Source organism: Ahaetulla prasina, chromosome 6 (genome assembly GCF_028640845.1).
Source record: "Ahaetulla prasina isolate Xishuangbanna chromosome 6, ASM2864084v1, whole genome shotgun sequence".
Classification (NCBI taxonomy): domain Eukaryota; kingdom Metazoa; phylum Chordata; class Lepidosauria; order Squamata; family Colubridae; genus Ahaetulla; species Ahaetulla prasina.
The window spans coordinates 90,297,674-90,324,795 of NC_080544.1; the positions used below are offsets into that span (position 1 = coordinate 90,297,674).

At 38.9% G+C, this 27,122-nt stretch overlaps 1 protein-coding gene across 1 annotated transcript in view; it reads right to left on the minus strand.

The window, feature by feature from the left end:
• SI (sucrase-isomaltase) overlaps positions 1-27,122 on the minus strand; it is a 235,030-nt gene that overhangs the window by 106,414 nt on the left and 101,494 nt on the right. The window contains exons 2-6 of the mRNA XM_058189143.1: positions 23,516-23,599; positions 22,692-22,809; positions 17,681-17,754; positions 3,698-3,818; positions 2,063-2,172 (exon numbers count right to left, since the gene is read on the minus strand). Coding sequence (XP_058045126.1) covers positions 2,063-2,172; positions 3,698-3,818; positions 17,681-17,754; positions 22,692-22,809 — 423 coding nt within the window. The 5' untranslated portion in view covers positions 23,516-23,599. The remainder of the gene's footprint in view (positions 1-2,062; positions 2,173-3,697; positions 3,819-17,680; positions 17,755-22,691; positions 22,810-23,515; positions 23,600-27,122) is intronic.

The following is a 27,122-nucleotide window of genomic DNA, read 5'->3' on the forward strand; positions in this document are numbered from 1 at the left end:
AGAACACAAACTTGCCTACCATCCCTGTCCTATTGTTCTTTTCCGATATGTATGTATGTATGTATATGTATATATGTGTGTGTGTGTGTATGTGTGTGTGTGTATATATATATATAATATATATATATATATATATATATTTGTTTTCTGAGGTTTTCGTGGGTGTTTGTATGTAGGTCTTTGGTTATTCAGGTTTTCTCCCACGTAAAATTGGAAGTGTCTTGATGACATTTCAATGAAGTCTCATTCGTCATCTTCAGGCTTCAGCTTCGTGCTTCTGGGAGCAATGTGTGATTGCAGCTGTTTCTTCCTTTTTAACTGCTAGTGGGGGTTTGAACTGATTGGGTGGGAGCTTGGCTGTGCTCTGATTGGATGGGGGTTTTTTTGTGCTCTGATTGGCTGGGGGTGTGTCCTGTTTGGGTGAGGGCTTGGTTGTGCTCAGATTAGTCTGAGTTGCAGGGGGATTTGAGCTGGTGAGCTGCATTGCTGTTGTTTGGCTTCGTGGTCGTGGTCGTGCTACATCTTCATAGTGGGTGTCAGTCTGCTGCATGTATGGATTGGAGGGGTTTGAAATGGCAAATGTTGCAGCTGCGGTCTGGCTTCTGGTCCTTGGTCGTGCTTCATGATCAGTGTGGGTTTGGGTCTGCTTTCTGGGTGGAGGTGGTGGTGACATCCTGTGTGGACCTCGTGAGTGTGGGTCTGGTGTCATTCCTCGTGTTAGGGACTCGTTTGTCAATAAGGCGGGTTTCAAATGGCTGGTAGGCGGGAGGTATCATCTCGTTTGTTCATGCTGTGTGGGCGTTTTCTATCTCGATGGCTTCTCTGATTATTCTGTTGTTAAAGTGTTCAGTTTTGGCGATAGTTCTGGTCTTTTTAAAGTCAATATCATGTCCTGTGACTTTAAAGTGTTGGACCAGGGAAGTTGGTTCCTCTTTTTGAATGAGTTCTTGTGTTCTTCAATGCGTGCACTTATTCTTCTGTTGGTTTGTCCAATGTATGTGGTGGGGCAGGCGGTGCATGGGATTTCATATACTCCTTGATTTTCTAACTCAATTTTGTCTTTGGGGTTTCTTAGGATGGTGGATATTTTTGGTTTGTGCAGAATGCTGTCTTGATGTTGTGTTTGTGGAGCGTCTTGCTGATTCTGTCTGTGGTGCCTTTTATATATGGGAGGAGGGCTGTGCCGTTTTCTTGTTCTCTGTCTTGGATGTTAGTGGGGGTTCTTTTGGATTAGTTTGGTAATTTTATTTCTCTGGAATCCATTGGATGTTAGTACGTTAGTGAGAGTGTGTAGTTCAGTTTTTAGGTGTTGTTCATCAGCTAAGCGTTTTGTTCTGGAAATGAGTGTCTTGGCTACGGAGTTGATCTGTGCTGGGTGGTGGTGTGAGAGTGCGTGCAGATAGCGGTTTGTGTGTGTTTTCTTCTGGTAGATGGTGTGTCCTAGGGAGCCATTGGGTTTCTTGTAGACTAAGACATCTAGGAAGGGAAGTTGGTTGTTAACTTCTGTTTCCATGGTGAACTGTATTTTGGGGTGTAGGCTATTGAGGTGTGTGAGGAAGTTGTCAAGTTTTTCTTTCCCGTGTGGCCAGATTATGAAGGTGTCATCTACGTATCTGAGCCAGAGTTTGGGTTTGTGATCAGATTTTTCTAGTGCTTGGGTTTCAAAGTGTTCCATGTAGAGGTTGGCAATGACAGGTGAGAGGGGTGATCCCATGGGTGCTCCTTCTATTTGTTTGTATTTTTGTCCATTATAGATGAAGTATGTGTTGGATAGGCAGTGGTTGGTCAGATCTAGGATGTGCTTGGGAGGGTTATATTTGTTTTGGATAGCTGTCAAGGCTTCTTTGATTGGCACTTGGGTGAAGTGCCTCATATTTCTCCTCATATATATGTTTATATATTATATAATCTTTTTGTGTGATGCTTGTGTATATTGTTATGACAAAATTAAATAAATAAATAAATAAATAAATAAAAATAAAATAAATTAGGTTTAGTTGCCACCCACTTGCATTCCTTGATCTTCTGGTTGAAAATATTTCATTAAAAAAAACATTTTAACCTTAAAATGAAATCGATTTGCTGTTTGGTATTCTGCAGTGAAGTGAAGCTTTTCAATATCATTTCCAAACAGGGATGGGGAAGGTAGTCTTATTAGAGTAGCTTCAAATCCTAAAAATGAAGGGAAGGATTGAAAGGTGTTACTTCCAATATTGACAATAACAATAGTAATATGTGGTCTACTAGGTACTCCTCATTCAGGACAAAGCATGCCGTTTACTCCTCATTCAGAGAATAATGTATGCAATTTACTGATAAGCTATTCAGTCCATTCTGACCTTTAGATTAAATCTGTGTTCAACATATCTGAAGCATTTTTCATTCCAGCATCTAGGAAGTTGATTAGGTTGAACCTCTGAGCCAAAATCAGCCAATGAATTATAGAGTAAAACAGGCTTTGAATCCGTCTCTGTGTATTATTTATAAATAAGTTTATAATTATTTATAAATAAATATTATTTATAAATAAACAAATAATTTATAAATTATAAATAAATAAAATACAACTTCAGCAACAGAGTGGTCAATGCCTGGAATGCTCTACCTGATGCCATTGTTACATCCTCAAATCCCTACAGCTTCAACCTTAAACTGTCTGCCTTGGACCTCACCCCATTCCTAAGAGGTCCATAAAGGGGGCATGCATAAGCGCACCAGTTTGTCTATCATCCCTGTCCTACTGTCTCCATTTATTTGTATTCATTTCCTATGTTCATGTCCCTGTTTATACTTATACCTGTTCTCTTGTACATGCTTGAATGAATGAATAAATGAATTAATTAATCAATCAATCAATCAATCAATCAATCCTTTTGGTTGATCCACTTCATTCTGGAAGCCTCTATACTGGCCTTCTCCATTGCATGGAAGCTGATGCCCCTGAAAAATGCTATAAGAATTTTCTGCATTGCACTTAGCCACTGATAAATTGCACAATGATTGAAAGAACTGAACTGACTTCAATTTGCTACTGGACCAAGTTTAATCTAATTTTTTGCTTAATCTGTAGGCTTCTAAAAACACTGAATCTGTACATGAAGCAAAAGGAACATCTGCTTAATTCTTGGAAATATTCTCAGATACTGTCCTAGTTCTCTCACAACTTGTGGATTCACAGATCCTTATGAATCATTAATATCTCATCTTTCTGGCACTTAATTAACAATTCTATTAATTTATCTCTTTATGGTCCAAGACAAAGTCATAGTAAACAATTAAACAATGCATAATAATATACTATAAAATACTTTTTTACGTGTATTAATTTTATAAGCAGAAGTGATAAAAATAGTAAAAAAAAAACCTTCTCAATTTTAACCCTACCTCGTAACTAAAATAACTAAAAAAAAAACCAATTTCTTATTAAATAGCAAAAGTTTATTAACAAACATGCTACAGTAACTTAGCCTCCTGACTCAGAAAGTTTAAGAATTTAGGAATGGCTGTTAAGTGGTGCAGACACGGAGCAGATCCTTGATCTATCCGATTTTAAGATTATTAGTAAGAAAGAGATCAAGCATTGAGTTTATCCACATTCTGAAAATACCTTTAGTTTACATTTTATGTTCATTGCCTTATTTTCATGCTGTGTCTATAAATATCTAATAAGTCTGGAGTTTAGGCTTCTTCAGCTTACCTGAATTTGTATCCGACATTTTTCCTTGAACTTGGTACCCATGATTTTTTGAAAAGTAGCACCAAGGTACATGTGTTTCATTCTGAGGATCCCAGCAACAGCCACGGAGTACACACAGATCCTGTATTATCAGCATTAAAAGGAAATCAGAACTGTGACCATCAAAATAAACTCCAGATTAATTTTTGGACAATAGCCTGTACAATGAGGCTATTGCCATACAATGAGGATACCGTTTTGGAGTGGTACAACTTACATTACAAAAAGGGATGTGGTGGCTCAGTGGCTAAGATGCTGAGCTTGTCAATCGAAAGGTCGGCAGTTCAGTGATTCGAATCCCTAGTGCCGTATAATGGGGTTACCTGTATTATTAGTCCCAGCTTCTGCCAGTCTAGCAGTTCGAAAGCACGTAAAAAATGCAAGTAGAAAAATAGGTGGGAAGGTAACAGCGTTCTATGCACCTTTGACATTTAATCATGCTGGCCACATGACCCTGGAGACATCTTCGGACAGTGCTGGTTCTTCGGCTTTGAAACAGAGATGAGCACTGCCCCCTAGAGTCTGGAATGACTAGTACATATGTGTGATCGGAACCTTTACCTTTAATCAATGACATGCAAGCTGCACAATTTGAAATCACTATCCCTGACCTTTTAAGTGGATTTGTAATGTATATATATATGTAGGTCTTTGGTTATTCAGGTTTTATTTTATTATTTTATTTTATTTTATTTTATTTTATTGTTTTATTCAGAAAACAAACCTCAGAAAACACACACACACACACACACACACACACACACATATATAAACAGATTTTCAATTATAGGCGTTCCAAATTACCAGTAAGAGTTGCTTTTCAGAGTTATAAGCATTCAAGCAACTATTACAAGCAACTATTATAAGCAATAGTAGCTAACATATCTGCTAGCTACTAAAAAAGAACTTACTTTCCTACTTAGAACTCAGAAAGTCTCCATCTTATATACATTGGGATTAATTCTAAATTTAAAATGAATTCACTTGCTGGAAAATTTGTGCTGCTACTCTTCCAAACTTAATGCACTTTTTAAAAGGGAACTCTGAGAACTGGGGAGGTGGAATGCATTCAGTTCTGTCAGCAGCCAAAAGCCTGACAAAAGGGAAATATGAATATTCACTTTATTCCAATAACTGGACGAAAACAGGAATAGATCCTATTCCTTTCATACAATGAGGATACCATTTTGGAGTGGTACAATTTACAAAACTACTTTGATGATGGAGCTTAAGTAATACCTTCACCATACATTCTGGGAGTGGATATTGATCCCAGTAGATACTCTAAACAGGGTCATGACTTGAAAATTCACCACCAAAAAAGAGTTCCCAAGATGTTTTCCTATTGCACTTCTGGGGACCTGCACAAATGGATAGCCATGTCCCTGTCAAACAGGCAACAAGTAGTCAAAATAGGGAAGGCCCTATCAAATCCGACACCAGTTAACAGCAGTGCCCCCCAAGGAAGCGTTCTATGACCCACATTCTTTCTGCTTTACATCAACAACCTATGCAATCATATTAAAATCAGCTATGTCCTCTTTGCTGATGTTGTAAAATTATTTAACACTGCTGACAATGCTGCTGTCCTACAAAGCTACCTTGACCAGGTGTCAGAATGGTTGTGCATTTGGCAGCTCCAAATCTCAACTAATAAATGTTCTGTCCTACACATTGGCAATAAAAATCAGAACACCCAATACAAGTTGGGCAGAAACGACCTCGTAGATGACCCTCATCCTGTCAATGACCTAGGAGTACTCATCTCAAATGATCTAAACCCCAGAGCTCACTGTAACAGCATTGCCAAAAAGGCATTAAGAATTGTTAACCTAATTTTGCGAAGCTTCTTCTCCGGTAACATTGTATTGCTAACTAGGGCATACCATACCTTTGCAACCAATTCTCGAATATAGGTCATCTGCATGAGATCCACACTGTATATCAGACATTAATACAATTGAACAGGTCCAAAGGTATTTGGTCCAGAGAAGAGTAATCCACTCCTCTGCTCATAATAGAATCCCTTATGTCACCAGGCTCAAAATTTTGGGCTTGGACAATCTGGAACTGTGCCGCCTGTGGCCTGATCTAAGCATTGTACACAAAATTGTCTGCTACAACATCTTACTTGTCAATGACTTCTTCAGTTTCAACCTCAATAATACATGGGCAAGCAATCAATACAAACTAAAGGTAAACTGCTCCAAACTTGATTGCAGAAAATACAACTTCAGCAACAGGTGGTCAACGCCTGGAATGCTCTACCCAACTCTGTTGATACATCCTCAAACCCTCACAGCTTCGACCTTAAACTGTCTACCATGGACCTCATCCCATTCCTAAGAGGTCCATAAAGGAGGCATGCATAAGCGCACCAGTGTGCCTACCATCCCTGTCCTACTTTCCCCATTTATTTGTATTCATTTCCATCGTTCATGTCCATGTTCATATTCATACCTGCTATCTTGTACATATTTGATAAACTAATGAATAAAGTAGAATAAATAAATAAATAAACTCAGAAGGTGAAAGGCTGACAGGCCAGCTGAAAACTGGCAAAGCTGTTGGCTATAAATTATACTCCCGTAAAAATTATAAAGAATAATGTTGACTAGTAGATCCAGTTCTGGCTACCCTCTTCACATTTATTAACTCTTCTGGATAGTTTTCAGAAGACTAATATGACTGTAATTGTTCCGGTTTACAAGAAAAGGCTCACATTTGATCTAATTAACTATTACTCCATTAGCTTCCTAAGCCTAATTGGGAAAGCTTTGCACAAGGCACCTCTGTGATAAATTCAGGGACTGGTTGGGTAATGAGAAAATCATTGCAGATGAGTAGGCAGAGAAGGCTTGATTTTATGACATCTGACTAATAGATGTATGACATGGACAAAGAACCCTCTCCAGAGTTTAAATTGGCTTTTGATATTATAAAGGACAAAGAAATGGCAAAAGCCTGACACCTCTTCAATGGATTGCTGGCTCTTTATTCTTATCAGAAACCTTTATGACAGGAATTGGAGGTGAATAAGATATGTTTCTTGGGAACATTTGATCAAAAATGTATTTGAGAGGTCCTTCGCGCTGTCTGAGCTTGCTTGTTTTCTTGCAAACATTTCATTACCCTAATTAGGTAACATATATATAACTAAAGACATACATACATACATACATACATACATACATACATACATACATATGTAGGTCTTTGGTTATTCGGGTTTTCTCCAGCGTAAAATTGGAAGTGTCTTGGCGATGTTTCGACGAAGTCTCATTCATCATCTTCAGGCTTCAGCTTCGTGCTTCTGGGAGCAATGTGTGATTGCAGCTGTTTCTTCCTTTTTAACTGTTAGTGAGGGTTTGAACTGATTGGGTGGGAGCTTGGCTGTGCTCTGATTGGATGGGGTTCTTTTTGTGCTCTGATTGGCTGGGTGTGTGTCCTGTTTGGGTGGGGGCTTGGTTGTACTCAGATTAGTCTGAGTTGCAGGGAGATTTGAGCTGGTGAGCTGCATTGCTGTTGTTTGGCTTCGTGTTCGTGGTCATGCAAATTGCTCCCAGAAGCACGAAGCTGAAGCCTGAAGATGACGAATGAGACTTCGTTGAAACGTCGCCAAGACACTTCCAATTTTACGCGGGAGAAAACCCAAATAACCAAAGACCTACATACAAACACCCGCGAAAACCTCAGAAAATACACACACACACACACACACACACACACACACAGAGAGAGAGAGAGAGAGAGAGAGAGAGAGAGAGAGAGAGAGAGAAATATAACATGTTTAATATGGAGTGAGGCAGGACTCATTTTTGACCCATTTTCTGCCTTACATAAATCTGACTTCTCCAAAGATAGCTACAAATCCAAACCATCTCAGCTCTGAAATATATGGGTGATATTCTGATTTTTAATTTAAGAGCCTCATATAGTGCTGTTAGAAATATCCAGCATTCCCTAAACTTTCCGGGTTGGTGGCCCGGCATGGAGTGGGGATGGTTTTTGGCGAAGAGCAGACATGCATACACACATGTGTGAGCACAGCATCATTTGTGTGAGTGCAGCCGTGTGCGCCTACTACTCATGCAAGTGGACCTGTGAGCACTGGTGCTCGCTGCTCATGTGAATAGGGCTACAAGCGCCGGCACCCACAACTCCCACAAGTTGGGCTGTGAGCAATGGCATCCACCACTCATGTGTGTCAGGCTATGTGGGCAAGTGCCATTTGTGCAGCCCAGTTGTGAATAGACGATGGATCAATAGTGGGCTATGACCCACAGGTTGGGGACCCTGCATTAATCTATCAAGGGGGAAATCTTGAAACAAATTATTTACATTAATTAAAAATCAATATTCTAGTCTTCAAAAGTATTATAAAATATAATTGGCAAAATAATGAGCAACACATTGAGCAGACCAACTTTTGCAAACATTTGAGCATTATCTTTCAATTTAATAGTTCCTGAAGTTACCATTGAACACACATATCACATGAGGCTGAGCAAATCTGCCTGCTTTTCTGCTTTTTTGCTACCTGCTGACATGAAACATAACAATAATACTTTAGGTAGCTACCTAATAAGTTGTTTGGATTTAAATTTGTACTAATCATGTTTACTCTTCATTGGGGTGAATTGTTCATGTTTTAATTTTTAATTTATATTTTGTACTGAAGTGTTTTATGTTTTATGATCTTTGATCATCATAATAGGAAATTGAGCTGTTGACTTGTGGGCCCTCCTGGACCAGCAATTCCTAATAAACAGCAGAAAGTTCACCCAGCTTTGACTGCTGTACCAGTAATGATTCTAACTGGACTACAATGTCCTGACCTCAGTAATTCATGTCTTCCTCACCACCTGTCTGAAATACTGCAATGTACTGTACGTGAGGCTGCCTTTAGAGAGACTGTAAGATCTTGCCTCTCTAATCTTCCTAAGAAAGAAGGACTCTTGAAACTGCAGTTGTTCCAAAAGGAGCTTTTACTGAAATTTTTGTGATAACAAGAGATCTAGGGAAGAACTGAAGCTTCTCACTTAAAGCAATGTTAACCAAACCTCTCCCACACTACATCATTGCTGGGAAACAGAAACTTCATATATAGATTAGCACAGTAATGCAAGAAGCAGAAACTTCATGTAGAGATTAGCACAGTAATGCAGGAAACAGAAATAGAAACTTCATATACAGATCACTCCACTCCTCCCCACTTCCTCCCACCAAAATGCCAGCTTCCCTCCGCCGACTCCGACAAGACCTGTGCTTAACTCATAGAATCATCTATTGCAATGTCCTTCCTGTTGAAGACTACTTCAGCTTCAATCGCAATAATACAAGAGCAAACAATAGATTTAAACTTAATGTTAACCGCTTCAATCTTGATTGCAGAAAATATGACTTCTGCAACAGAGCTATTAACACTTGGAACACGCTACCTGACTCTGTGGTCTCTTCTCAAAATCCCAAAAGCTTTAACTAAAAACTGTCTACTATTGGCCTCACCCCATTCCTAAGAGGACTATCAGGGGCGTGCATAAGACCACAAAAGTGCCTACCGTTCCTTTCCTATTATTTCCTTTCACTATATCAAATTAATATAGTTATTGCATACTTTTGCTCATATATATACTTATATGATATGTAGTTATTTTATGTTGATGCTTGTGTATATTGTTGTGACAAAATAAAATAAAAAAATTTTGGCAGCAATATTATTGGCAGGTGAGCTCTAGCAATGAAGAATTACACCTATACAACATCTATACTACAGATATAAAACTGTATTATAACTTGTATAGGTGTAAAAACTTTATTATAACTATAAAGGTAAAGGTTCCCCTCACACATATGTGCTAGTCATTCTTGACTCTAGGGGGCAGTGCTCATCTCTGTTTCAAAGACGAAAAGCCAGCACTGTCTGAAGATGTCTCCGTGATCATGTAACTAACATGACTAAACACCAAAGGCGCACACCTTTTCCACCAAAGGTGCTCCCTATTTTTCTACTTGTATTTTTTACGTGCTTTCAAACTGCTAGGTTGACAGAAGCTGGGACATGTAACAGGTTCTCACCCCATTACAGAGCACTAAGGATTTGAACCACTGAACTGCCGACCTTTCGATCGCCAAGCTCAGCGTCTTAGCCACTGAGTCATCATGTCCCCTTATTATTATTACCATACTAGTTATATTATTACTGCTTGCCAGTAGGTCTCCAATCTCAATTTCAAGTGTTATTCATCATCTTTAGGGCCATAAATGGTGTGGAACTAGGACACATCAGGCAATACCTTGCCACAAGCAAATCTATCAATCTGGCCAAGTTCCCAGGAGAGTGCCTGCTGGAACTTCCCTTCTTTCATGAAGCTTACAGGGAATGAATGAGACAGCTAGCCTGTTTTGTAATAACTCCCATTTTACAGAATACTCTCACCACCACCACCAAGTACAGGCAGTTCCCACTTTACTGCAATTCCATAAATAGGTTAAGACTGTTGCATTTCCATGAACTTTAAGTTCCAGCTGGCTGAGTGTGGGCAGCTAATTTGGAGTTTGTCTGAGAGTTATTTTTGCTTTTTGTAATTATTTCTGATTGTTCTGGATTTAGTTATTCATTTGGTTTTTTTCTCCTTTCTCTTTTCTTCTTTTTTATTTTTAGTACTATGGAATTAGAATTTTATTTTATTTATTAATTAAATTTGTTTGCTGTCCATCTCACCTGAGGCTTATATTAACTGTAAATAAATACTTTAGCTTTCACATAGAACTGTGCAATGTTATTGATGACCTCTGTGCATTTACTGATCACAGTAAGCCATGCATCTTCTAATATTTGCTGCAAGAGATTGTATAAATAGATAGCGGTCCTTATATGATGGCGAGTACAACTTTACATGTCCCAGAAGCTTTATTTTACTGATTCCTAATCCAATGTCAGAATGTTGCAAAACTTATCTTTCAGGAGTGCCAAGACATTAAACTATGCTGAAGAAATCTTTGATTTATAGAGGGAAATTTGAGCAAGCAGATAGCTGGTGTCTGACCTTTTCAAGAATTATTCATTCAGATTTTTCTGGAAATAAGTATTAAACACCCATTTTCTACTTTAACTCTCTCAAATCCCAAAGGGCTGACAAATTAAGAAGAAAGGCCACCATTGCATATATACTCTCCTCAGTAACACCTTTTTTTCAGCATTTTTTGAATCTATCCTGAAATGTTAAATTTGCCAGGGATATATAGTAGAAATATTAATTTAAACCTGTACTTGAAATGATTAATTTCATAAGCAGCATATAGACTTTTTATGAGAAATAAAAAGTGTCTTGTAACTAATTAGTAGCACTTAAGTTATTAAGTATTTTAGAAGAGAATGCTATATTATTTTCCCATTAAATCAGAACAACACGCTCTTTCATGCTTAGAATTCTTCATACATAAGAAACTACTTTCCGTCTGGATTAATTTTGAAGCAAATTGGGCTGGTTCCATTCATCACTAAGCAGAAATAAAAAGACACTGATGGTAATTTACAAATAATATCTCTGTTCACCATCTAAGTTACAGGAACCAATTCTTATCTAGCATTCACATTTATATACATTTATATAATCAATCCTTCCACACAAGAATGATACACACACATATACAAATTATTGACTGCAAAAGTTTTTGCTAAAACAAATTTGGCAATACATGCAAAGATGAAGTCTTCACTCATTCGTTTCTATTCCCTTGATTCATTTATCTCTTTTCTCGTAACTGATCTTTAAAGAAGGTCATGTATTAATCAAGAATCAAGTACCAACCATCATTTGGATGTTATCCCAGAATCTACGTGATTCATCTTATAAGACATTACAAAACAATGAATTTAAATAAAAGTTCTTAATCACTAATGTAAATGTTTCTTCACTGAAAGGTTGATTTCTTATCACAAAAGAATTATAGATTAGAAAGGGGAAAATATTTGGGAGCTAAAGTCTTGTGTACATTTATTAAATAAATGACATTATCTTTTCCATGACTAACTTCAAAACTATTTTCTTGATTGCAAATATACTTATTAATTCTAATGGCTTCCACAGCCAACATGCACATATTTTGCTATTTCTAATTATGCTATTCCTAATTTCAGGAAAAGTTGTTTTTTTTAATTGAAAGGGATGGTGTAATAGGATTTAAATAAAAACTATAAAAAAATAATTTGTATATTGTTAATGCTCCCATAATTTGCTCTTAAAAGAAAGGGAAAAAACACAACAACTTGCATTTTAAAGTTGCATTCAACTGTTCCCATACATTGTTCCTTCAATTTTGTTTGTAACAGGGCTTCATCTTTTACTTTTTTCAGGATTGTTTAAAAAATTTTCCCACACTGTCCAACTGTATATTGGTCCTGTTGCTCTCCCATCCAGGTCCTAACAAGGCCTAATCCTGTTTAGTTTTTTGAGGCTTGCTAAAATTGTCTGGCTGAGGAATTCTGGGAGCTGAAGGCCACAAGTCTTTAAATAGCCAAGTTTGGAAGCCTCTGATCTAGATAGACTTTAACTTTGTGATTGTTTATTTTTGTTTTGTTGTGAAAGAAAGAATATTTTACCTTGAACAATCCCAACCCTTCACTTGATTCCCATAGTTAACACAATAACACTGCAGGACCATAATTCTGAATTAGTAATGTGAACCTCTGATTACAAGGAAAGTTTTCCCATGTCTTCTCTTGAGAAGCATAATAAAGAGTTATAAGGATTTACTATTTTAGTATTCTCTACTTGGAGTTTCAGTGTCAAATATAGTCCAAGAGGAATCACATGCAGTTAGGCGTAACTAAATGTGGACTATTATACACAATCAAATTAGCAACTGAATACACTTTCCCATTCCCTTTTGACACATTTGACTGAATTGGAGTATCAAGCCAGTTGCCTAAGCAGCAAATGATTCCCCCTGCCCCGTACATATACATACGCTACTCAATTTCTCAAAAAAAAATAAAATGTGTAGGAAGTGGTTATGAAAAGTATTTCATTTTCAGATGGGAAGGGTACTTCATAGGAAAAAAAAAAGAGGTGCTAACATTTTGATGAACAAATATTTTGGTATTCCAGATTATCACATTAAATAATAACTATCATCACTATTGTATTAAAAAAAATCCCTTCTCAACCTACCTGTGGTGTGTGTCTTCCTCAGTCTCAGGCCTGGGAGTTTGAGGTTTCTGCACAGTAACTTGGCTGTTCCTAGCACTGCAGCCTTCTATACAGAAAGCTCTAATGTCATCCCTGGGATCTGTTGAAACCACTGTCCCAGTTTAGGAGTCCCAGTCCCAAATGCTCCTACCACCATTGGAACCACAGGCTGGGGCCAGAAACATAAATATTTTCTCTCCAGAAATTTAATCCTGGCATAGATAATAGATAGATAGATAGATAGATAGATAGATAGATAGATAGATAGATAGATAGATAGATAGATAGATAGATAGATAGATAGATTCCTAAGATAGATAGATAGATAGATAGATAGATAGATAGATAGATAGATAGATAGATAGATAGACAGACAGACAGACAGACAGACAGACAGACAGACAGACAGACAGACAGACAGACAGACAGACAGATAGATAGATAGATTCCTAAGAGGAGCATAAGGGGCGTGCATAAGCGCACAAACGTTCCTACCGTTCCTGTCCTATTGTTTTTCTTTTCTTCTTCCTATATATATATATATATGCTTATACCTCCTAATTTTTACTCATATATATGTTTATATACTATATAATCTTTTTATATGATGTTGTGACAAAATAAATAAATAAAATAAAATAAAATAAAATAAATAGATAGATAGATAGATAGATAGATAGATAGATAGATAGATAGATAGATAAGAGAGGGAGAGAGAGATGATGATGATGATGATGATGATGATGATGATGATGATGATGATGATGATGGATGGACAAACAGATAGACAGATGGAATTGTTGTGTTCTGGGAACCCAAGAATTCTCTTACCCCTACTCTCCTAACCTTTTGAATTAACAGTCGTTGTGCTGTTTCTCTGTGTTAAGATTGGCAGGCACTTTTAAATGTTCATACAATGTTTCCATGTGGACTGTGCACTGCCAGTTTCTGCCTACTAGATACATCTTTTATGTTTCCCCTTCTAACAATTACAGGATTAAAAAAGAGAACTTTGAATATATAGAAAACCATCTAAAAGCCAACAGCATGTACTATCATCTACTTCTTTCAGGCACCTTCTGCAAGAGTATCATCACTGATCAAGACTAGTCTAGCTATGCGAACTCATCACTTTGAAAGAAGAAAAGATTGAAGCACAACAAAATTGACCTGCAATGGCTTTCTAATGGCTTAAAGTATACAAATTGGTAATTTCCTGGCATGTGAAAACTATTCTGTTCAAGCATTTACATATAAGTATTAAATTATATAAAGCTGAAGCTGACATGAGAATTAAACTTTTATTTTCTTGACTTCTTTTAAAGATTTTTAATGAAAAGAAAGAAATGACTTTAAAAATAAGATTTTTGTCATGCAATCTATTGATCCAAAGTTCTGTATCACTGCCTGCATTTCAATATTACAATAAATTAATTTCCTCCAGCACATGTTCTTCCAGTGTATTAAAGGAGGACTGCCTGGGAATTTTGACAATTATCATTGAACACATCTGGCAAGTATCAAACTGGGAAAGGTTATAATAAACCATAGTTATACCATTCTTCAGTTTCTACCTTTCCTCCACAAAAGATTCTGAAACTTTTGCTCAAATAAACTTGTGTGAACAACAGCTGACAAGCTGCTGTTACTTTTAGCAGTGGTTTACTAAAGTGAACTCCAAATCATTTCTTTTACAGCTCCATAGAGGAAGATTCCCTTCTGTCTATTTAATAAGTAGTACATAATAATAGGTAGAAAATTGTGTTCAAAGTATGAGCAGTCATACAAGGAAACACAAACTGATTGGTAGCCTAACATTGCAATGAACAAGGTCAATTTCACAGCTACTAAGATTGTACCATGCAGGTACAAAGATAGCCAGGGAAATGATTGAAGCCTGAGAAACAGGCCCTTTGTCAGTCAACATGAGTGCTGTTTTCCCACCCACTTATCAAGTACTTACCCTATTTTTCAGAGTATAAGACACTCCGGACTATAAGACGCACCTACCTTTTTTGGTGAGGAAAACAAGAAAAAGAAATCTGCCTCTGTCTTTGCCTCCCAGCAATTTTGCCTCATTGCAGCAAACAGCAAATAGCCTGCTTTACTTTCTTGATTAGCGCAAGAAAAAAAATCTGCTCCCAGCAATTTACCTCCTTGCAGCAAGCAGCAGAGTCCAGCACAGCAATAGGCAGTGGCAATCCCTGCAACCTGAAACAGCTGAGAGTCAGGAGGCCGATCCAATGGACAAACTTGTGCTAATTAGGCTGTGCTGAAGCTGAAATGGGCTGTTTCTTCTTCCTGCTTGCTGCAAGAAGGTAAATTGCTGGGAGGCAGAGGCCAAGGGGTGGGGGCCAGTGGGGGGGGTTTACATTCACTATATAAGATGCACCCAAATTTTCACCCCCTTTTAGGGGCAAAAAAGGTGCATCTTATACTCCAAAAAATACGGTATGTGCCAAGGACTTGGAAGCACAGGAAACAACAGCACAAGGAAACAACAGCCAATTGCCGACCATCAACACATTAATCCACCACATAAGGAAAGCACCACATAAATGTAAAGAATAGAATAACCCAAACCACATATTCTGATACAGAGAATTTATCTGAGAATGGACTCCAGCACGAGTCTAAAAGCTCAGAAGGCTAAACCTCTGGTCCTGCTGACCGAGCCAGATTAGATCTTGCAATATTATCCTGCGACACATGTATTTGCCTATAGCAATAGCTCTTAGACTTATATACCGCTTCATAGTGCTTTTACAGCCCCCTCTAAGCGGTTTACAGAGTCTGCATATTGCCCCCAACAATCTGGGCCCTCATTTTATCCACCTCGGAAGGATGGAAGGCTGAGTCAACCTTGAGCCGGTGAGATTCAGTCTGCTGAACTGCAGCTAGCAGTCAGCTGAAGTAGCCTGCAGTACTGCACTCTAACCACTGCGTCACCTCGCCACCTGTATATTGATTGCCTTCCCCATCTCTGATAATTGTTGGGGTTTACCCAAACACCTCTCCTCTCCATGCAATCCTAAAGTATTTTTTGTGGTGGCCCATGTGATAGCAGTTCCAAATTTTCCGAACTATCTGATCATGACAATAATGATGATGACAATTATTTCTCCTTATCCTTTTATTTCCTGCTGCCTCTTTCCCTCTATTGCCACACATTTTTTTTTCTTTCTAATTTTTCTCAAAATTTTCCTACTGCATTTCAAACTCCTCTGCATATGCTTGTTAACTTGGGGAGAAATGGAGAGGCATAATGGTGAAGGCACAAAAAGCTTCATGAATGCTCTACTTGAATGCCAACAAATGACTCAGTCTGTTAGCTTACTAAATCAGGACACATGATATGGTTTCAACAACATGACATTTGTAAGCCTTCCTGAGCCTTTAGAAGTGATTGCATGCATGCATAAAGAAATAAGTAGGGCTGCCAAGCTTTTTTCAATGAGCATGATCAATTCCATTGACCATTCCAACTCTTTGCAAATATTCCCTTTAAAAAGGTGGACTTGTAATCTTACCAGTGTGGGAAATAAATATTTTTTATTAAGCAGAATGATACCAATGAACAATATACTCATAAAACTTTTACTCTGCCTTGAGTAAATGGCATGCATTTTGTTTTCCTTTCTTAACCACTTCGCACCCTTGCAAAGTATAGTATTTTCTTAGGATTGCTTTACGTAGGAGGAAAGAAAGAAAGGGAAGAAGAGGCAGCAATTTTTCCTTTATAAAAAAATATCACCCCAATATTTCTTAACTTTATATTTTCAGCAACCTTTTTCCAAAAAGAACTTCTGTTTGGCCAGATGTTTAGACTGGATTTGTAATTGAGTTCTTCCCAAACACATGGGATAGGCAGATATTGTTCTTGGATGGTGTTAAAGTATCAATACGGCTCCGAATAAAACTTCCTTTTGCAATTGATGGATAGTCTTTTTTTATCACTAATGATGGTGTTCAAATGGTCCTTCAGAGATTTTGGGATTGTACCCAAGACACCTACTACTAGTGATACTACTTTTGCTTTCTTTTAGCACAGTTATTTGACTTCTATTTGCAGGTCTTCCTATTTTCTGATTTTCTCCAGTTCTTTTTCTTCTATACTGCTATCCAATTATTATTTATTAGATATTATTATTATATATATTATTATTATATATATATTATTATTATCTACTATAATACTATATATACTACTATTATATATTATTATTATTATTATTATTATTATCTACAGTTATACAGGTAGTCCTCAACTTACGACCATAATTAAGCCCCCCCTTTTTTTTTTGCTAAGGGAGACAGTTGTTAAGTAAGTTTTGCCATCTTTCTTGCCACAGTTGTTAGGGTGAATCACTGCAGTTGTTCAGGTAGCCACATGTTGTTAAGTGAATCTGGCTTCCCCATTGACTTTGCTTGTCAGATGTTTGTGAAAGGTGATCACTTGACCAGGGACACTGGAACCATCATAAATGTAAGTCAATTGCCAAGCAACTGAATTTTGATCACAATGGTGATCAGTGGTCATAAGTGACTTTTTTCAATGTAGTTGTAACTTCAAATGGTTATTAAATGAATTGTTGTAAGTTGAGGAATGCCCATACTCGCAGTTTAAGATGGGTGGAAATTTAATAATTTAATAATTCTTAATCATTAAATAATAACAATAATAATAATAATAATAATTATTATTATTATTATTATTATTATTATTATTTCACTTGTATACACTACTTACCTGTGTTGCCACTTGATCCGGGATGCAATCTATTCTTTCAGGAAGAGGAATAACTGGACAAGTAGGTGAAAAGGCTAGAAATAAATCAATGTATTATATCAATCAGAGAATAACAACTGCAGCAACAATAACAACAATAGAAATAAATAAGCAACAATCAAGTATTTTGTTAATTAGCAAATCTGACCAATCTTCACTAGATGCTATGGCAAATTTCAATCATTCATTTTATCAAGATTAGGCACTGTACAAAACAAATCGTACTTTGAATATGATATTGATGAACGTACCTTGATGAAGGTATCTTTTCTTTTATGTACACTGAGAGCATATGCACCAAGACAAATTCCTTGTGTGTCCAATCACACTTGGCCAATAAAAATTCTAAAAAATTCTATTCTATTCTATATTCAGATGCTTCTAGAAGTATGGTGATTCATTCAGAGAATGTGCATGTATCGGTATATACAGATATCAGACAGAAAATACATTTAATTTTTAGAAGAGAATCAAATAGGTTGATGTAATATTCTTTTCTATCTATGCCTTATTAACAACCTTATTCTGCAGAACATACTAAGTCTGAATTAAGTCCAGTATGTTGAGTGACTTTACCTAAATTAGTTCTGGATTGCAGACTAAGCTTGTTTACCGATTTGTTTATTTCCATTTAGATAAGCAATCCAACTCTCAAATTTCAACTCTCATACATTTAATACAAAATCAGCCTCCCCAAAAGACCCAGCCCAGAATCATTCAGAATTAAAGCCATTCCATTCACCACCCTGAGCTGATGCCAAGGAGAAAATCCAGGTCTTTGTGGTCTACAAAAGACTAACAAGGTTGGAAACATTTGCAACCTGGGTGCTCAAGCCCTCCAACATGCCAAAGGTGAAGCTGCCACATGCCACATTTTTTTGATGAAAAATGAACCTGAACAGATATAAAACACCATGTCCATCCAGATAAGAATCATATTTAATTCTATTAGTGAGAGCGCCCTATTGCGAGAGTCTTCAACAGTCGACCATCTGCAGTCCAATACCACAAGCAGCTGTACACAGCTGTTCCTGCTCCACCACTGGTTCACCACATAGTCCAGAATGGCATTCTTTGTATTCCAGTCAATGTTCAACTCTCAGTCCAATTTCTGCCACATAAACTTGCAACTTCAACATTCTCTCTGGACTCAACAATCTCCAACATTGACTCTAGCCTCAGTAACTCCTGAGCTCACATCAGCATACAAATAAAATCTTTTTTTATTTGGGCTTCTGGTCAGTATTAACTCTCAGTGGCTAGCTGGACTAGCGCCTGAAGTTTTCTTGGCAAGATTTCAGAAGTGGCTGGCCATGGCTTCCTTTCTAGGGCTGACAGTTACAGGCTCAAAGTCACCCAGCTGCCATTGTGCCTAAGGCAGGATAGGAATTCACAGTCTTCAGTGAATGTTTCTAGTCTGGTGCCTTTAATTACTACACCAAACTAGTTTTCAACTACTCCTACAGCCTGTCATTAACTCAGCCTTTTATCTCAATACCATTACAATAAATAAATAACATCACTCCATTAATAAATGTATCATGCCTATTTTTAAACAAATTCTACTTCTTACCCTTACAGGCTATTTTCAATTACATAATACACACTGAACAGAAAATGTGGGTTAATATATTGTTTTATTGATTACACTTTTGGAAATAAATAGTTGAAATAAATGTTATAAACAAATGATATAATATAAATGAATGTTACTCTTGTCTAATATACCTTTCTTTTTTTCCCTGCTTAATAAAATGCAGTAATGTTATTCTGAAGTCTACATATTCTAATGTTAGTATAAGCACATGTCCGCATAATTTGATTACCCATTTTAAAGCAATTATACAAATAAATAACTTGGTTCTGTCCCTGAGTATTTTGTACATACTTTCATCTAGGGAGCATTTTATCATAATCTGTTTATTCTACCATGATACATTACTTTTGCAAAGACTAGCAACTGTTTCACTGCATAGTTGAAACAAATGATTTGCATTTAAGCAATTTTTCTGAAATATGCAGTGAACCAGATTACCAATTTTTGTAAAATAATTAATCATAAGTATTTATAAAATTTGTGAGTATGTCATCTCTCTCTCTCACACACAATGTTATCGTGTTTTATATATATATAATAACTATATAATATATATAGTGTTTTTCTGTCGAAGCATCTGTCTGCCCCAATATGGAAGGTTCTCATCTATTTAGTTCTCATCAGCTAGCGATGATACATTACTTTTGCAGAGACTAGCAATTGTTTCACTGCATAGTTGGCTAGCTGATGAGAGTTAAATAGCTTGAAATAGATCTATAGATCTATACTAGTCTCCCTTTATTTCTTTATCGGCAAAACACAAATTTGGTACATATATGTATATGTATATATACACACATATATATGTATGTGGCTAGGAAATAATGATGCAATAACTGAATGAGGTGAGCATTTTAAACGTTATCACAGTAAAATTACAAATAAAGGTCTGATATTTAACTCATACTAAAAATTGACACAATGACAATATATTCCTTATTATTCTTTTATTTTAAATGCTTTTCTTTGCCCAATGGGTGAAAATTGTTGATTTATCCTTTTTATCTATATCTGACACTCTTTCTATAGGTCAAGCAATAATTTAGTTATTTACTCCAACTTCCAGAAAACTTTAGATATATTGTTTAACCTTCAAAGGTTCCTTTGGTTAATTACAGGAATGCAAGTTTATGCATTCTTTAAGATAAAGATTCCCCTCATCCATATGTGCTAGTCGTTCCCAACTGTAGGGGGCAGTGCTCATCTCTGTTTCAAAGCTGAAGAGCCAGCACTGACCAAAGACATCTCCGTAGTCATGTGACTGGCATGACTAAATGCCAAAGGTGCACGGAACATTGTTACCTTCCCACCAAAGGTGGTCCCTATTTTTCTACTTGCATTTTTTTCGTGCTTTCGAACTGCTAGGTTGGCAGAAGCTGGGACAAGTAATGGGACCGCACCCCATTACACGGCACAAGGGATTGGAACCGCTTAACTGCTAACCTTTCAATCAATAAACTCAGGGTCTTAGCCACTGAGCCACCATGTCCCTTTTATGCATTCTTTATTATTATGAAAATTATAACAATAAGCATGTAAATAGTAAGTAAGCATTACATTTCTTTTGGCAAATGCCCACCCCCCTTTTATTTTTATTTTTTTTAAAAAGTTGTTTTATACAAGGACATTACCAACTCAACTGCACCTAAGGGCTGATCTCCAAAGTTCAGTTAATATGGTTTCCATTCTGGCTAGCTGTTAAAGATGTCCTTGTTTTTTATGCAGGGAAGATAGCTTCCCCCACCTTTCCATTTTCACTGTCATCAGTTGTTGGGAAACAGATCCATCAATACAGCACTGTTGTAATGTCAATGGTTTGATGGATGAGTGGACTCACAAGTTTACAATTTTTTTTCTAAAACTCCCTCCACCTATTCACCTCTGCACCCACTCTAGAAACAAAGTTCTGAAAATCAACAGATGAAGAGGAAAGACTTTACCTCACATCTGTGCACCAGAGTAGGATCACACCAAACAGCTACAGAGCAAATATACCGGATGATATATATCAGGGGTCTCCAACCTTGGTCCCTTTAAGACTTCTGAACTTCAACTCCCGGAGTCCCTCAGCCAGCAAAGCTGGGAGTTCAAGTCCACAAGTCTTAAAGGGACCAAGATTGGAGACCCCTGATATATATGGTTGCAGGGGCAACTTTTGGTTTGTCAGCCTTTCTTTGAGAAGCTTTTGATCATGTGTTTATTGCTTTTCCAGAGAGCTTCTAATCCCATAGTCTATGGAATACCAGGTTTGTGGTCTTCTGCTAGAAGACCACAAACCCATAAATTTCACATTCATATTCAAAAGCACCATATGCAACAGTTGGCAACCAAGTTCTGGGATGGTTGTATGATCTAGTTCAATCTCTCTTGCTTTACTATGCAGTTACTCAGCCATCAACTATGATTTGGGCTGTTTTTCTAGCAAGATAGTAAGCCTACATTAAAAAAAAATGCCATAACCTCTGTGTAATGGCTGATGAATATCATATGTGGGTGGGGATGCACCATGAGGAGCAGGGTTAAAGAAAATCATTTTTTCCTGCAGAATCTCTATCACTCCCTCTGATCTGCTACCATTCATATCCCTGAGCTGAGGATTAGCTGGTGACTTGACTGATATTTACTGATAGATAACCTACTTTGAAATACCTGAATCCTTCCATTGCTCAGAATATAATGACCAGAGGCAGTAACCAAGATCTAGATAATTAGAGGATACCTTAAAGTCAGCCTAAATTGGTTAATAGCTGCCAAGCTTATCCAACCCTCTAGGTAATGCCATTGCAAAATGGTCAGAAAGTGTGTCAGGTTGTATTTGTGGTAAAATTGCCATAACTTATTATTTACTTAACAAGGAAAACAGTATTTTACACTGTCTCAGATACAGATTGAAGACCAGGTAAGGTAACTATATGGAAACCTGGCAGAGAAAAAAAAGGAATAGCTAGGGGATATATGTATCTTGATTAGGTGCAAATAGGGAAATATTCTTGGCTATTCTATGACTTAGAATAGACAAGACCACTTTTTTTATTAACTCCATTCAACACTTGGAGGGAGTTCATGAAATTGGTGGAATTGCATCATATGTACATGAGCCTGGGGCTTGGAAAGAATTTTGGTGGTTCTGTTTTGAAGTTTTAACCCCAATATATCTACCCTACTCTAATTCCCATGACTTCCATATTTCAAAATGGCAAATGACCAAAAGCGGAAGAAACACAAAGACTCACCGAAAGGCATGATTAGATGTTCACACCTATCTGAAAATCATGTGAGAAATATTTAAGGACTCTTTTAAAAGATCTTGAGTAGCCATTGAAGCTGTTGAAGCATTCTTCTGGCTATAAGTCAAGGAACTGTGAATAACATTACCTTTAAGACCAGAATAACCTGTTGCTAGAAGTACAATCAAAGCGATGGTTATGATGAGTAGCATAAGAAAGAAAGTGATCAGGAAGATTTCTAATCCAGTGAATTTCTTCTTTCCCATCTAGAGAGGAAAAGAGAGAAATAGATTGTTAAGTTCGGGCAATGAAGAGGCAGGAGACGATACAAGTGACAACAGCTCTTTGGTTTATTGTGATCCCAGCAACAACCAACAGGCAAAACCCCTCTTTAAATAGTGTTTTGGCTGAGGCATCAGCCAATCAGCAACGTGCAATTTCCCGCTCGAATTTCCCTCCTGAAATTCAAATACATTACACTCCTCCCCTCCCAGAACACATTGTACCATATTTACATAGTTGTTTTTTTTTTAATTTACATTTATATCCCGCCCTTCTCCGAAGACTCAGGGCGGCTTACAGTGTGTAAGGCAATAGTCTCATTCTATTTGTATATTTACAAAGTCAACTTATTGCCCCCCCAACAATCTGGGTCCTCATTTTACCTACCTTATAAAGGATGGAAGGCTGAGTCAACCTTGGGCCTGGTGGGATTCGAGCCTGCAGTAATTGCAGGCTGCTGTGTTTTAATCACAGGCTATTTTACAGCCTGAGCCACCATGGCCCTTTTTTTGCATAACATTTGCATGTTATTTTTCCATGTAGTCACGCAGGTAGACAGGGCGTCTCCTAACTCTTTCTGACCTGCGCAATTCATTCCCTGGGAGTGAGTCGAGCTGGTCGGAGGGACTGTTTGTTCCTCCCAGCTCCTCCTCTGGGCCATCCGGCCCTGGATTATTGTCAGAGTCATACCTGCTGTCCTCTGGAGGAGCCGGTTGGTGTCGCTGGACTTCTTCAGACTCAGCTAAGTCCCCGATCGCCTCGGGGTTGTGTTAGCTGTTGGTTCAAATATTGGGTAGTCAGAGTCTGGCTGTTTGGTTTCTGGATCGTTTTGCATTCTTTTTCGTAATTGATCTATGTGGCGTCTCCACACTCGGCCATCCCCCATGTCCACTATGTATGACTTTGGGCCCGTCACTCCTACAATTGTTCCCTTTAGCCACGCTGGGCCCTCACTATAGTTATGTGCCCATACCAGGTCACCTGTTGTCATTGTTCTGGTTCTTCCCATTGTGTTTTGGTACCCATCAGGGGAGTATGTTGGGTTTAACCGATCTAGGGGGCACCTGAGTCTTTTACCCTTTAGTAACTCCGATGGGCTGCAGCCGGTGGTCACACAGGGAGTTCTATGTTGGACTGCCAGGAAGGTATCAATTTTGGATTGCCAATCTCCTGGGCTAATTCTAGATAGCGCTTCCTTGGCACTATGTACGAAACGTTCTGCAAGTCCGTTCGTCGCCGGGTGGAAAGGCGCCGAGAGGACATGTTGGATGCCCTCTTCTGCCAAGTACCCCTCAAACTAGGTGGCCGTGAATTGTGGGCCATTATCAGACACTAGAGTGTCAGGCAACCCGTGTGTCACAAAAAGATGCCTCAATACTGTGATTACAGCTTCCGCTGTTGTGGTTTTCAGGAGTAAAATTTCTAACCACTTCGAGTAGGCATCTACCACAATTAAGAAGGTCTGCCCATGGAACGGCCTGGCAAAATCTATATGGATCCTGAACCATGGATCCTGGGGTTTCTCCCAATCCCTTAGGGGGCTGTTGGAGGTAGTGGCCTTGATTATTGACATGCTTGGCATTTCCCTACCCTGTCGCTAATGTCTTTATCCATTTGTGGCCACCACACGTAACTTCTCACTAGGCTCTTCATCCTCACAATCCCCGGATGGCCCACATGCAATAGTTCCAACACATGCCCTCGTAATTTCTCCGGAATAACCACCCTATCCCCCCATAACAGACAACCCCCTTGTACCGACAGTTCCAAACGCTTTTTTGTAAATTCTTTGAAATGATCCCCTGGTGCAGTGGGCCATCCCCTCTGCACCCAACCAATCACAGTTCTCACGGCAATGTCTTTGTAAGATGCCCTAGTCACTTCCGTAGATGTGACTGGGCCAGAGTCCAAGGAGTCAATTAACAAGACGGGTGTCCCTGGGGTCGGGTCTTTGATAGTCTCTGGCAACGGGCATCTACTTAAAGCGTCCGCATGTCCCAAATCTTTGCCCAGTCGGTGAGACAGTTTGTACGAATATGCTGCCAGGAAAATAGTCCAACGGGTCAGCCTGGGTGATAGTGCAACCGGTGTTGGACGGTCCCCCGCCAAGAGTCCCAATAAAGGTCTGTGGTCTGTGATTATCTCAAATTGCCGGCCAAACAGGTATTCGTGGAATTTTTTAACCCCAGAAACTATAGCCAGGGCTTCCCGGTCTAGTTGGCTATAGTTCCTTTCCGCTGCGGACATCGTGCGGGAGAAATATGCGATAGGGGCTTCTGACCTGTTCGGTAACCTGTGGCTGAGGGCAGCCCCTACCCCATAGGGTGATGCATCACAAACTAGTACTAGTGGCAATGTCCCATTGTACTGAATAAGAAGGCTATCGCTGGACAAGAGATTCTTAACTCCTTCAAATGCCTTAGCTTCAACCCTGCCCCAAATCCAAACAGCTTTCTTCGCTAGCAGTTTATGTAGCGGTTTGGCTACCGTTGCCTTATTTTTTAAAAATACAGCATAGAAATTTACAAGCCCCAAAAATGCTTGCAATTCTGTTTTGTTTTTTGGGGTTGGGGCCTTTCTAATGGCTCGCACTTTGCTCTCCGTTGGGTGGATGCCTTCCTTATCTATCCGGTAACCCAAGAATTCTACAGATTCAACTCCTATCTGGCATTTGTTGAGTTTAACCTTAAGTCCCGCAGACCTGAAAATGCCCAAAACCTTCCGCAATTTGACCCCTAATTCTTCCAAGTTCTCTGCCGATACCAGTACATCATCGAAATATGGGACTACTCCCGGTAGACCTTGTAGGAGTCGTTCCATTAGGTTTTGGAATAACCCGGGGGCTACACTAACTCTGAATTGAAGTTGAGTGCATTTAAAAGCGCCCCGATGTGTGACAATCATCTGCGCTTCGGCCGTTTCGCCATCAACTGGTAATTGTTGGTAGGCTTGGGCCAGATCGAGTTTGGCAAAAACCTGTCCCTGTCCTAATGAGTTCAACAAATGTTGCACTACGGGAACGGGGTAAGCACTCTTTTGCAATGCTTTGTTGAGCGTTGCCTTATAGTCAGCGCGAATCCAGACTGATCCGTCCGGCTTGACTGGGGTCACTATTGGTGTCTCCCATTTTGCATGGTCGACGGGGACTAGTATTTCCTGGTTTACTAATTTGTCTAGTTCCCTGTCAATCTTGGGTTTGAGGGCGAACAGGACCCTCCTAGCTTTTAATCTAATGGGAGCCACCTGGGGGTCCAAATTGAATGAAATGGGGGTCCCCACGTACTTGCCCAGGCAGTCTTGGAAAACGTCCTCGAATTCTCTCAATAATTCGTCCTTCAGGTTGACTCCGCTTCGGTGAACCCCGGTTACCTCCATGCCCAAGGCTCTGAACCAGTCCATACCTAACAAACTGGGCAGGTTTCCATCTACAATGGTGATCGGCAGGGTTTTCTTGAATTGTCCATATTTTACTCTGATGGATGTGACTCCTCGAACAGGGATTCGGTTCCCCTGGTAGTCTTGCACTCTCAGCTTTTGGGGTTGCAGCTGGCATTTCGCAACGTCTGGCAGGTCTCTTGCAATTGTGTCCCAAGACATAATCGTGATTGATGAGCCAGTATCAACCTCCATTTTACACTGCACTCCTTTGATGTGTGTCTTGGTGAATATTTTCTTCTCTAGCCGTGTCGATGTGTGGCCCACTCTTACAGTGGTCTGATTCAACTTCGCGCCCTTTTTGAACTGACCAATCCCTGGCCTCTTTGCGGATCTGGTGCCCTGTTGATTGGCCGGTTTGAATCTTGGGCGGGATAGTTGAGAGGCTTGGCAGGCCTGAGCTATGTGTCCTTTCTTTTCACACCGCCGACAAATTGCGTCTTTGAACCTGCAATTCTGTCGTTGGTGTTGGCCTCCACAACTCACGCACTTGTTCCGGTCGCCTCTCTCTGGCCTCCCGGTGTGGAAGACCTCCTCCTCTTCTTCACCGTCCGACTCGGCCTGAATTTCTTCACTGTGGACCGGCGTCGCTTTCGCTGCGGCATTTGGCGTGTCCGGCTTTTGTAAGGTTTCCGCCGCTTTGGTGGACATCTCGTGTGCCCTGGCCTCATCCAGGGCTATCGACAGGGTTAGTGTCAAGCTACCTCCGACAATAAAAAGGAAAGAATTCACCTTGACTTCATTTGGAATGAAAACAAGTACTTTTACTTTTACAGTCTGGATTGCAGCCAAGCAAAGCTGGAACTGAGACAAAATATAGCTAACATATCATATCCCCCCAATTGTCCCTCCTCCTCCAGGA